Here is a 12,995-nt window from a genome sequence, read left to right as displayed (position 1 = left end):
TCAATATGCATTGTGTTTGCTGGAGGCCATTGCAGGGTGCCAAGTGCCAATGCTCTACGATGCATTGACACCAATACGTCCTCCTCGTGAGCGATCATCGGAATTGCTTCCTGTGGGGTGGGGGTGGGGTAGAAAGGGGGGGTGGGGTGGGGCTTAAGCTTAAGAGAGTAGGGGGTGGTAAAGTGAAGGTGTGATAAAGAAGAATAGGAAAGTAGATAAAGGAGTGAAATGATAAAAAGAGATAAAGGTATTATAAAAAGGGAAGGGATAAGAGCGTAGGGGGTGGTAAAGGGGAAAGGTGACACTAGGGAAAGGGTGATAATGAAGGGGTGATAAAGAGAAAAAAATGATAAGAAGGAGAAAACAAATAAAGGAACGAAATAATATCGAAAGAAAGAGCTGCTATAGAGAGGGCGCCTTAGAGAGTAGGGGGTGGTAAAGTGGAAAGGTGACAATAGGGAAGGGGTGATAATGAGAAAAATTATAAGAAGGGGAAAACAAATAAAGGAACGAAATAATAACGAGAGGAAGAGGTGATATAAAGGGGGGGACGCCTCAGAGAGTAGGGGGTGGTAAAGGGGAAAGGTGACAATAGGGAAGGGGTGATAAAGGAGAAGGGGTTATAAAGAGAGAAAATTATAAGGAGAAACAAATAAAGGAATGAAATAATAACAAGAGGAAAATGTGATGCAAAGGGGGCATCAGACGGTAGGGGGTGACAATAGGGAAGGGGTTGTAAAAGTGGAGGTTGTAAAGAGAGGAGGTGGTAAGAGGGGAAAAGTTGATAAAATAGTGAAATAACAACAAGATGCAGAGGTGATATAAACGGGGGGTGGGGAGATGAGGTAAGAAGAGTAGAGGGTGATAAAGGGAAAGGGGTAGGTAATAAAAGGAAAGGTGTGATAAAGGTAATAAAAGGAAAGGGGTGATAAAGGTAAGGGGCTATGAAGAGAGGATGTGATAAAGAGAGGGAGAGTGCATATAACAGAGAGTAAAAAGAGTAAGAGGTCACACCAAGAAGTAAAGGTGATGAAGTGGGATAGGTGATAAGAGGAAAGAATAATACATAACAAAGGGGGAAGGGATGACATAAAGGAGGATGCTCTGAGGAGAGAGGACAAAAGAGGAAGAGGGGGGGGAGAGGAGGGGAGGGACAGGAGAGGAAGAGGTAGTGAGGGAGAAGCGTGATAAAAAAAAAAAGAGTAAGAGAGCGACGTAAAGAAAAACATAAACCCAACAAAAATACATCAGAATAAATCAGAATGACAGAGAAAGAATAAGAATTTATAGACGTGAGAAAAATACAAAAGAAACAAACGAAAGACCAGACAAGACAAAAATAAAAGATTGAAATGGACCTAGGAAATATAAGAAGAAAATATGAAAAGTAAATATGAGAAGAAAGAGAAGAAAATATGAGAAGAAAGAGAAGAAAATATGAGAAGTAAATATGAGAAGAAAGAGAAGAAAATATGAGAAGTAAATATGAGAAGAAAGAGAAGAAAATATGAGAGAAGCCAGAGAGCAAACGCGAAAGACACAAAAGAGGAAAAAAAAATGCGCCAAAGTTTCTTCAGTGCAATCGACTTTTCTGTACAGCGTATAATCGAGGCCACCGAAAATAAATCTATCTTTCGGTGGTCTTAGTATAATGCTGTATAAGCCGTGGCCCGTGAAACTTTCACCACGGCCCGGTGGTGGCCTATCCTATATAATTTCCAGAAGCACGATTATGGCTAACTTTAACCCTAAATAAAATCAAAAGTACTGAGGCTAGAGGGCTGCAATTTGGTATGTTTAATGATTGGAGGGTGGATGATCAACATACCAATTTGCAGCCCTCTAGCCTCAGTAGTTTTTAAGATCTGAGGGCGGACAGAAAAAAGTATGGACAGACAGACAAAGCCGACACAATAGTTTTCTTTTACAGAAAACTAAAAAGGTGGGCTTAGAAAATGACGTAGAAAGTATTTCATCAAAGTAATCACCACAGCACATAACCAGGGGAACAGCATTGAACGAGGCGCACACTCCTCTGCCATATTTTTTTATTTTCATTCTATTTTCAATTCTCCCTTTCTACATTATCCTCCTCCTCCAGCTCCTCCCCTCCTCCAAAATGCTGGCCCTTCAACGCTAAGGAGGGAGGGAGAGTTTAAATAGTCAAGCAGAAACGAAGCCAATAATAAAAGGGGGAGGGGGAATGTAATGAAAAGGAAAAGGGGACATCAGAAAGAAAAGGAGAAAACTTTCTCTCTTTCCCTTTCATTCTTTCTCTCTCTCCCCACTTCCCTCATTTATACGCACATCTTCAGCTCGTCCACGGGTAAAACATTTATTCCCTCATTTATACGTAGATATTCAACTCGGCCCTGGATAGAGTATTTATTCCCTCATATATACATACATATTCAACTTGGCCCTGGTTAGAATATTTATTCCCTTAAATATACATACATATTCAAACTTGGCCCTGGATAAAGTATTTATTCCTTCAAATAAACATACATATTCAACATGGCCCCAGTTAGAATATTTATTCCCTCAAATATACGTACACATTCAACCTGGCCCTGGATAGAATATTTATTCCCTCAAATATACATGCATATTCAACTCATCCACGGGTAAAATATTTATTCCCTCAAACATACATACATATTCAACTTGGCCCTGGATAAAATATTTATTCCCTCAAATATATACATACATATTCAACCTGGCCCTGGATAGAATATTTATTCCTTCAAATATACATACATATTCAACTTGGCCCCAGAGAGAATATTCATTCCCTCAAATATACATATATATTCAACTCGTCCACGGGTAAAATATTTATTCCCTCAAACATTCATACATATTCAACTTGGCCCTGGATAGAATATTTATTCCCTCAAATATACACATACATATTCAACTTGGACCTGGATAGAATATTTATTCCCTCAAATATACATACATATTCAACTTGGTCCCAGAGAGAATATTCATTCCCTCAAATATATATATATATATATACATATTCAACATGGCCCTGGATAGAATATTAATTCCCTCATATATACATATATATTCAACTGGCCCTGGATAGAATATTCCCCAAATATACATACATATTCAACTGGCCCCAGATAGAATATTTATTCCCTCAAATATATGTACATATTCAACTTGGCCCTGGATAGAATAGTTATTCCCTCAGATATACATACATATTCAACATGGCCCTGGATAGAATGTTTACTCCTTCATATATAAATACATATTCAACTTGGCCCTGGATAGAATATTTATTCCTTCAAATATACACACATATTCAACTTGGCCCTAGACAGAATATTCCATCAAATATACATACATATTCATCTTGGCCCTGGATAGAACATTTATTCCCTAAAATATACAAACATATTCATCTTGGCCCTGGATAGAACATTTATTCCCTAAAATATACATACATATTCATCTTGGCACTGGATAGAACATTTATCCCCTCAAATATACATACATATTCAACTTGGCACTGGATAGAATATTCCCCCCAATATAAGTACTGTACATATTCAACTTGGCCCTGGATAGAATATTTATTCCTTCAATATACATAAATATTCAACTTGGCCCTGGATAGAATATTTACTCCCTCAAATATACATACATATTCAACTTGGCTCCAGAGAGAATATTTCTTCCCTCAAATATACGTACATACAGTATTAAACTTGGCCTTGGAAAGAATCTTTATTCCCTCATGTTCAACTTAGCCCCAGATAGAATATTTATTACCTCAAATATACATACATATTCAACTTTGAACCGGATAGTAATATTTATTTCCTTAAATATACATACATATTTAACATGGCCCTGGATAGAATATTTAATCCCTCAAATATAAATACATATTCAACTTGGCCCCGAATATATTTATTCTCTCAAATATACATACATATTCAAACTTGGCCCCAGACAGAATATTTATTCCCTCAAATATACATACATATTCAACTTGGCCCCGGACAGAATATCTATTCCCTCCAATATACATATATACATATTCAACTTGGCCCCGGATAGAATATCTATTCCCTCCAATATACAACATACATATTCAACATATTCAACCCCGGATAGTAATATTTATTCCATCAAATTTATTCCCAAAATAATCAAATATTTATTTCCTCATACATATTCAACTTAATCCCGGATAGTAATATTTATTCCCTCAAATATACATACATATTCAACTTGGTCCCTCAAATATGCATACATATTCAACTTCATCTCGGATAGTAATATTTATTCCATCTCAATATTCAATCCCCGATAGTAATATTTATTCCCTCAAATATACATACATATTCAACTTGGTCCCGGGTAGTAATATTTATTCCCTCAAATATACATACATATTCAACTTGGTCCCGGGTAGTAATATTTATTCCATCAAATATACATACATATTCAACATGGTCATGGATAGAATATTTATTCCCTCATATAAACATGCATATTCAACTTGGCCCTGGATAGAATATTCCCTCAAATATACAGTATATACATATTCAACACAGTCCTGGACAGAATATTCCCTCAAATATACATACATATTCAACTTGGCCCTGGATAGAATATTTATTCCCTCAAATATACATACGTAGTCATCTTGTCCCTGGATAGAATATTTATTCCCTCAAATATACATAGCCCTGGATAGAATATTTATTCCCTCAAATATACATAAGTGGTCAACTTGGCCCTGAATAGAATATTTATTCCCTCAAATATACATACGTAGTCAACTTGGCCCTGGATAGAATATTTATTCCCTCAAATATACATACGTGGTCAACTTGGCCCTGAATAGAATATTTATTCCCTCAAATATACATACGTAGTCAACTTGGCCCTGGATAGAATATTTACTCACTCAAATATACATACATATTCAACTTGGCCCCGGATAGAATATTTATTCCCTGACATATCCGTACATATTCAATTCAACCCTGGATAGAATATTCCTTCAAATATATGCACACATTCAACTTAGGAGGGTAAAATGTTTATTCCCTCAAATATACGTACATATTCAATTCAGCCCTGGGTAAAATGTTTATTCCCTCAAATATCGGTACAAATTTACCTCAACCCTGGATATAATTCTTATTCCCTTAAATTGTAAGTGCACATTCAGCTCTGCCAAGGATAGAAAGTTTATTCCTTAAAACCCGGATCAAGTAATTACAGCCATTTCATATGTATGAATCATCCATAGCGTATAATGATTATTATTCGTTTTATTACGTCGTACAGCATATTTAGGGCTATTACGCGAATGCTGCATATTAATCGTTTCACATTACATGTAATTATTCTCTATAGACAGATGTAACAATGAACTCTCCTTTCCTCACTTGCTATAAAGCTCTAGCTCTTTGTTGCTTAAATTATGCCGTCACTCATTCACTTCTTCTCTTCTACCATCGTGCAGAGCATTTACTGCAGTAGGTCTGTGATGCAAACATCCTACGACTTAACTTCTACCACTTTGCAATCTAATATCTTTCACTCTTGACTTCCTGGCTATGGAACAGTCTCCCTGAAGACGTCATGCAATTGGAACTTTAAAAGTTCAAGCGAATATGCAATAATGTATTACTAACCTAATACAATTATCCTTGTATTTTAGTAATTTACTTACATTTTTATCTAATTACTTATTACTTTAATTTATTTTTTCTCTTTTTTAATAAGTCATATCTTCTTTCTGTCTGTATTTCCCATTATATTCTGTTACTCCTTTCTAAAGAACACCATATTCTTTGGAAGCTTGTATTTCAAGTCAATGGCCTCTGTGGGCTTGTTCCATACGAATAGGGTTTCAATCATTCGTATGAAGTTGAATTCAACATCCACTCTCAACTTTTTCTGCCTCCTGACGCATCAAAAGCCAACGGTACCCTTACTAAGGAAATATCACCTTCTGGCCAAATAGGACATTCGCTTTGCCCTGTCTTCCTTTCTCAATCGACAGTATCCTACAATACCACTATAATCCTTAAGTCTCCTCTATCACTTTTAGCTTTACACAAAGGCACAACTATTTTTCTCATCCACTTCCTTGAAACCCTTCCTCGACTAAGATTTTAAACTTACCAGTACAATAACCCCATCTTCTCTTGCGACATTCAGCTCTGCCTGTATTGTAACCCCTTCACAACATTTGCCACTGACCAAGGGCTGCTTTCACTTCAGAAAGATTCTCAACATTTGCGACTGTGATTTTGAGATTCTTTTGCTCATCACCTTTTCTTTTCACCTTTACTTCCCTGAAGAACAACTTTCATTTTCATATTCATCCCTATCTAATTTCAATATTAGCCTTCTATTTCTCTCCCACTTCCTTGAACATCCTATCCATCCTCCTGCATGCATTTTATGTCATGAATTGTCTTAAATCATTTATTTTTCTCTTTTAATAAGCTTCTAATTTCTCCATCTCATTACTTTTAGTTTTCTGTAAAAGAAAACGATTGTGCCGGCTTTGTCTGTCCGTCCGCACTTTTTCTGTCCGCCCTCAGATCTTAAAATCTACTGAGGCTAGAGGGTTGCCAATTGGTGTTATCAACCATTCTCAAGTCATCAAACATACCAAATTTCAGCCCTCTAGCCTCACTAGTTTTTATTTTATTTAAGGTTAAAGTTAGCCATAATCGTGCTTCGGCCAACGATATATGACAGGCCACCACCGAGCAGTGACTAAAGTTTCACGGGCCGCGGCTCATACAGCATTATACCGAGACCACCGAAAGAGAGATCTATTTTCGATGGCCTTGATTACACGCTGTAGAGGCCGTACAGAAAACTCGATTGCGCCGTTGATATCCCCGTTCTATCTTTTTGTACGCATTAGCACTACCTGCTGCCTCTATCCGAGAATTCTATATGGGCTGCACCCCCATATCCTCCTCCCATCTCTTTGTTTTTTTTTATATATATCCCAGCACATTCCTCGCCCACTATATTGTTCACTGGTCTTCTCACTTCATTCCTATCAAACTTCGGTTAATTACTATTATAATATCTTCACCCCCTTCCCTCTCCAGTTCAAACTTAAATCTGCCTATATTTTGCTTCAGCCAAAAACGATCAGACACACTTCCAGCTATGGTATTGTATATTTTTATCTGTTTGTTAATTTATTAATTCATCTATATTTTTTTAATAAATGAGTGGGATCTATTCTTTCTGTATTTCCCTGTACCTCCTCTTACTTCTTCCTAATAAACACCTTAATACTCTTTGGAAGCTTGAATTTCAAGTTAATGGCCCCTGTGGTGGGGTTGTTCCAAATGAATAGGTTTCATCTTCTGAATAGTAATAATAATAATATTAATAATAATACTCTTCTCAACATCACATCCATCAACTTGCTCTTCAGTTCTACTCAGTATTAACATATATTACATACTTTTCTAACACCATTTTCTCTTTCCAGAGTATACTTATGAGTACTACTCTTTAAAAAAAAAACACACAGATTTCCAACAATTAAACTTGATTCCATTTTCATTTACACCAAGAACTTAGTTCATATCTTTGCATTCAAATCACGCGGCACAACCACCCTCACATTTCCACCATGCTCATACAGAAAGTTTTTTTTTTTATTGACTCCATTCCCGGGCAATATACAAACACTACTTTATCTTTCATCACTCAATTATATATATATATATATATATATATATATATATATATATATATATATATATACATATATATATATATAGATATATAGATAGACAGATAGATAAATAGATAGATATATATAATATATACTGATTTATTTTACACTAACTTGGCTCTAAACTCTCAAACTAAGTCTGTCTCAGCAAGTAGAGAGAGAGAGAGAGAGAGAGAGAGAGAGAGAGAGAGAGAGCAAAGCAATATAACGGGCATCACCAGCCTTTAAAGCAACTTGGGGCCTTAATCAGCTCTATCACCACAGATCGAGTCAATAACCGAGGCTTCGGTCGAACACGGAAGTAAACTTATCCTGGAGGGGGAATAAGGCATTGCGAGGTATTTCTGGAAAAGACTGAATATGAGTGCGATGAATCATGCACGACAGACCCCACAGAGAGAGAGAGAGAGAGAGAGAGAGAGAGAGAGAGAGCAACACGGGCAGTTTTAAACTCATACAATATAAAGAAATTTCTTTTCGGAAACCGTAGATATGCATATATCACCACAGATCGAGTCATATATATATATATATATATATATATATATATATAAATATTATCCTATATATATATATATAGGCTATATATATATATATATGCCAGAAATTTATGTATATAAATATATATGAATATCTGACAGCATAAATACACTCCGGTGTTTGTGTGTATATGTAAAGACCCTCCTAGAGAGAGAGAGAGAGAGAGAGAGAGAGAGAGAGAGAGAGAGAGAGAGGCAAAAATAAATTCCGTCCAATAATACAAGGAAGCTGAGGGAGCAGAAGAGGGGTGGGGGGGAGGAAGAGCTGACTGTGGAGAAGAAAGGATTAAGAGAGCGAGGGAAAAGTAGAGAGAGAGAGAGAGAGAGAGAGAGAGAGAGAGAGAGAGAGAGAGAGAGAGAGAGAGAGAGAGAGTGAAAAACTTAAATCACCTTTTAAAATTTCTATAATTACTCGCCGTTATAAACCACCACTACGCAGCAAGTAATAGCAAAGGGGGAGAGTAATAGCAAAGGGGAGAGAGAGAGAGAGAGAGAGAGAGAGAGCAGAGGGGAGAGAGAGAGAGAGAGAGAGAGAGAGAGAGAGATTTATACTCTTCTTCAAAAATCATTCCGAGAACTCAAAGTGACTCGTCTCATCAACAATCACGAGTTCTGGGAAGGTTTACACCTTCGACCAAGATCTATTTGTGTGTGTGTGTGTGCGCGCGCGTGAGCTCGTGTTGTGCTCATGACTGGAGATATTAACCATTTGTGAATATTTTACCCCTCTGTCGTGAATTATCTTTGATCCGCTGTTCTGTTTTTTATTTTAATTTTTAAGGAGTTGAGTCAATGTACAACAGAACTTGACGATGACAAAATTAGCAATGTACAAGTTTGTACAAAAACTGAGAGCAGTCATTTAAATTCCTTTCCAAAACTTCACTCTTTTAATGTGAATTTACAAAACCTGGCCCGTAGCATTTTCCCGGAGGTGTAACCGAGTACCAAGACCTTTCCCTGAAAAAAAGCAGGACGCCACATCTTAAAAAATTAACCATAGAATTATCTTGAAAATAATCTCATCATGTTTCCCACACCCAAATTACCTGAGACGTGACAAAAAAAAATCTAACCTAACCTAACCTAACCAAACCTGGCATGGCAAAAAAAAAAAAAAAACCGGGGCTGGTGCAATACTAGCATACATCTGAGGAATTTGCGGCACATACATTGAACTAAACTGGCCATGAATACTGGCTTCACAAAGACTACATATAACAAGGTACAGGGAAATTTTTCTTTGCTATACCAATCTTTGTAAGTGAATTTCCTAAATTCAGTGAATTTACCACAACCTGACCCGTAAAGTACATTAAACTGACCAAGAGTATTGGCTTTATATTTATAAACAGGCTGAAAATATTACCCTTAGCTATACCAATCTTTGTAAAGGAATTTCCTAAATTCAGTAAGTATACCTTAGTTTAACCAGACCACTGAGATTAACAGCTCTCCTAGGGCTGGCCCGAAGGATTAGATTTATTTTACGTGGCTAAGAACCAATTGGCTTCCTGGCAACGGGACCTACAGCTTATTGTGGAACCCGAACCACATTATGGCGAGAAATGAATTTCTATCACCAGAAATAAATTCCTCTTATTCTTCATTGGCCGCTCAGAGATTCGAACTCGCGGCCAGCAGAGTGCTAGCTGAGAACAGAACACACTCGCCTAACAAAAGAGAACTCCCTAAATCCAATTATTTTATCAAAAACTGAACCGTACACTAAACTGGCCAAGAAGACTGGCTTTGTATCTATATCTATATATATCTATACCTGTATAACTGAATCACGAAAATATGGAACGTGATGAATATATAAATAAAGGCAAGGCCACAGAGGAAAGTGAAACTACGGAGTGGTGCTAGGCCTTTCGACTTAATGTCCTTTACTTAGCAGTCTGCTAAGAAAAGGACAGTAAGACGAAAGGCCTAGCACCCCTCCGCCGTTTCTCTTTCCTTCGTGGTATTGCCTTTACTTATATCTATATCTATATTATATCTATATGAAGTTATATGGACATTATTCCCCATTGCTTTAATAATATTTTTAATAGTCGTGATGTAAAAGCATTTCCACAGCTCCGGACAACAAAAGTATACATGTTGTGATGTATTATAGTTGTTGCATCTTTTTATTTTGGAAAGAATCAAGAAGCTTGTAAAATATCTCTGTGAGAGAGAGAGAGAGAGAGAGAGAGAGAGAGAGAGAGAGAGAGAGAGAGAGAGATTTAATTCAAAGCGTGGCTCACAGTCAGAGCCAGAGTGTGCTGGGTCACCCAGCCTGAGCTTCTATAATACAGCAGGAGAGAGAGAGAGAGAGAGAGAGAGAGAGAGATTTTAGATCAATACCAATAAAAGTCAGTGGGTACACAAAGCCGACCAGCTACTTCGTGAAGCTACTACATTCCTGTATTACGCTTAAGAAACCCTAGGTAATAATTGCTACTTACTATATATGTAATTTGGTAAACATCCCTGTGTCAAACACGTCAATAGCTTGTTACTGTCCTTTTCATACTATACTATAATAATAATAATAATAATAATAATAATAATAATAATAATAATAATAATAATAATTTTTCATACTATAATAATAATAATAATAATAATAATAATAATAATAATATTAATAATAATTCAATGTTATTTTTCGCTCTGAGAACCAGGTGCAACTTCACTCTCTCTCTCTCTCTCTCTCTCTCTCTCTCTCTCTCTCTCTCTCTCTCTCTCTCTCTCTCTCCTGCTCATAATCATCATCGTCATCATCATCATATGCATCCTGGCTCATTTTTCACATTGAGAACCAGATTAAACTCCAGATTCTCTCTCTCTCTCCAGCACTCAAACCTACTTCGTTACGGAATATTTTATCGTAGATCTAATACAGAAATCACCAAAATAAAACAGATGGAATTTGAAGGGTAAAAGTAATTTCATAGCATCAAGTTTTCTCTAAACTTCCAGTTCCGTTCTTTAAATATTTGAAAAAGCAATAAAATTGTACCACTGCAAGCAATAACCAGTGGCTGAACTGCCAATAAACGAGACACTGAAGATACCTCGGGAGAGAGAGAGAGAGAGAGAGAGAGAGAGAGAGAGAGAGAGAGAGAGAGAGAGAGAGAGAGAGAGAGAGAGAGAGAGTCACGAATACATACATAGATATATTATAATATATATATGCATATATATATATATATATATATATATATATATATATATATATATATATATATATATATATATATATATATATATAAGAGAGAGAGAGAGAGAGAGAGACTAAACGTCCAATTACAATATCTCACAAACAACAATTCCCTACCAACAGCATCCCCGTAGGGGGTAGGGCCGTCAGTGCACCTCACGGGGTACACTGTAGGCATTACTAAAGGTTCTTTGCAGCCTCCCTTCGCCCCCTAGCTGCAGCCCCTATAATCTTTCTTCCATCTTGCTATCCACCCTCTCCTAACAACTGTTTCATAATGCAACAGTGAGGTTTTCCTCTTGTTACACCTTTCAAACCTACTTATTATCGATTTCCTTTCCAGCGCTGAATGACCTCATAGGTCCCAGTGCTTGGCCTTTGGCCTAAACTCTGGAATAATCAATTGTTGTATCTATATACGTTACAAAGCAGTTTTGAAACTGTAGCCATTGGATAAATGGGGCATTACCTAATGATATCTTATGAATACAAGAACACTTCTAATTCCATTGTCATCTAAGGGTGCATCCATGCTACGGTAAACTACGTCATAACCATGTTGGCAGCTTATCACATACATGTCACAAACAAATTGAAAACAAATCCCCCCCCAAAAAAAAGGCCGTTAAGTGTTGAACTGATTTTTGGCAAATGCTGGATAATCGTATGAAGCACTGTTGCAACGACCAACAAGTCGCCGACTTGTATTCAACTTGTTTGTGATGTGTGTGTGCGATAAGTTGTCGACATGTTTATGACATGTTTTACTGTACTGTAACTACCAACAAGTCGTCGACTTGTATTCAGCTTGTTCGTGATGCGTGTGTGCGATAAGTTGCCGACGTGTTTATAACATGTTTTATTGTACTGTGACTACCAACAAGTCGCCGACTTGCATTCAACTTGTTCGTGACGTGTGTGCGATAAATTGCCCACGTGTTTATAACATGTTTTACTGTAGAGTGGATACTCTATAAGACTATTCCAAAAGGCACCACGGGCCCTCAGAGCGAGGTTAAAAAGTCCAATGCCCTCTGACCTTTCAGCGTGTCGCCCACGACACCAGGAGAACACCGATGAAGACCTTCCATCTTTCCCATCAAACGGAGAGAGAGCTGACAAGACCCCACACTAAGGACACTGCCGATGGAAAAACAGCTGCTCTGTCGACGACTTCAAACCGGTAAGGGCGGGCCGAGCCATGACCCCGCCCAACAAAATCAAGCGATGACGCAACACCCTCCCTTCAAACTGCGTTGGGCCTTAAATGGCTGGTGGATGGTGGTGGTATCCGCTACGGTCTTCAAATGAGGGACCCACTTACTTCCTGGATCTCTTATGGTAGAGGTCTTGCCTACCTGGCGGCCTGCCCTCCCCTCGCCCTACCCATATCCTCTCCCCTGGAACCCCGTTCCAGTCCCGGGCACAACTATACCCTAAAGGAAAATCAAGATGGGCATTGCCCGAAGGGAACACGTGCAACGTA

General features: G+C 37.6%; 1 protein-coding gene across 3 annotated transcripts in view; it reads right to left on the bottom strand.

The window, feature by feature from the left end:
* Nucleotides 1-12,995, bottom strand: part of Rpb8 (DNA-directed RNA polymerases I, II, and III subunit Rpb8) — a 450,933-nt gene that overhangs the window by 231,585 nt on the left and 206,353 nt on the right. Inside the window, exon 1 of one of the 3 annotated variants that reach the window (XM_067088338.1) lies at nt 12,549-12,652. The exons of the other annotated variants lie outside the window; for them this stretch is intronic. Within the exon in view, the coding sequence (XP_066944439.1) occupies nt 12,549-12,609 (61 nt within the window). The 5' untranslated portion in view covers nt 12,610-12,652. Of the gene's footprint in view, nt 1-12,548; nt 12,653-12,995 lie in introns of those variants that run through there. 3 annotated transcript variants of the gene reach the window in all.

Source organism: Macrobrachium rosenbergii, chromosome 44 (genome assembly GCF_040412425.1).
Source record: "Macrobrachium rosenbergii isolate ZJJX-2024 chromosome 44, ASM4041242v1, whole genome shotgun sequence".
Classification (NCBI taxonomy): domain Eukaryota; kingdom Metazoa; phylum Arthropoda; class Malacostraca; order Decapoda; family Palaemonidae; genus Macrobrachium; species Macrobrachium rosenbergii.
The sequence above is the reverse complement of the archived record's forward strand: the minus strand, read 5'-3'. Positions and strand labels throughout refer to the sequence as shown.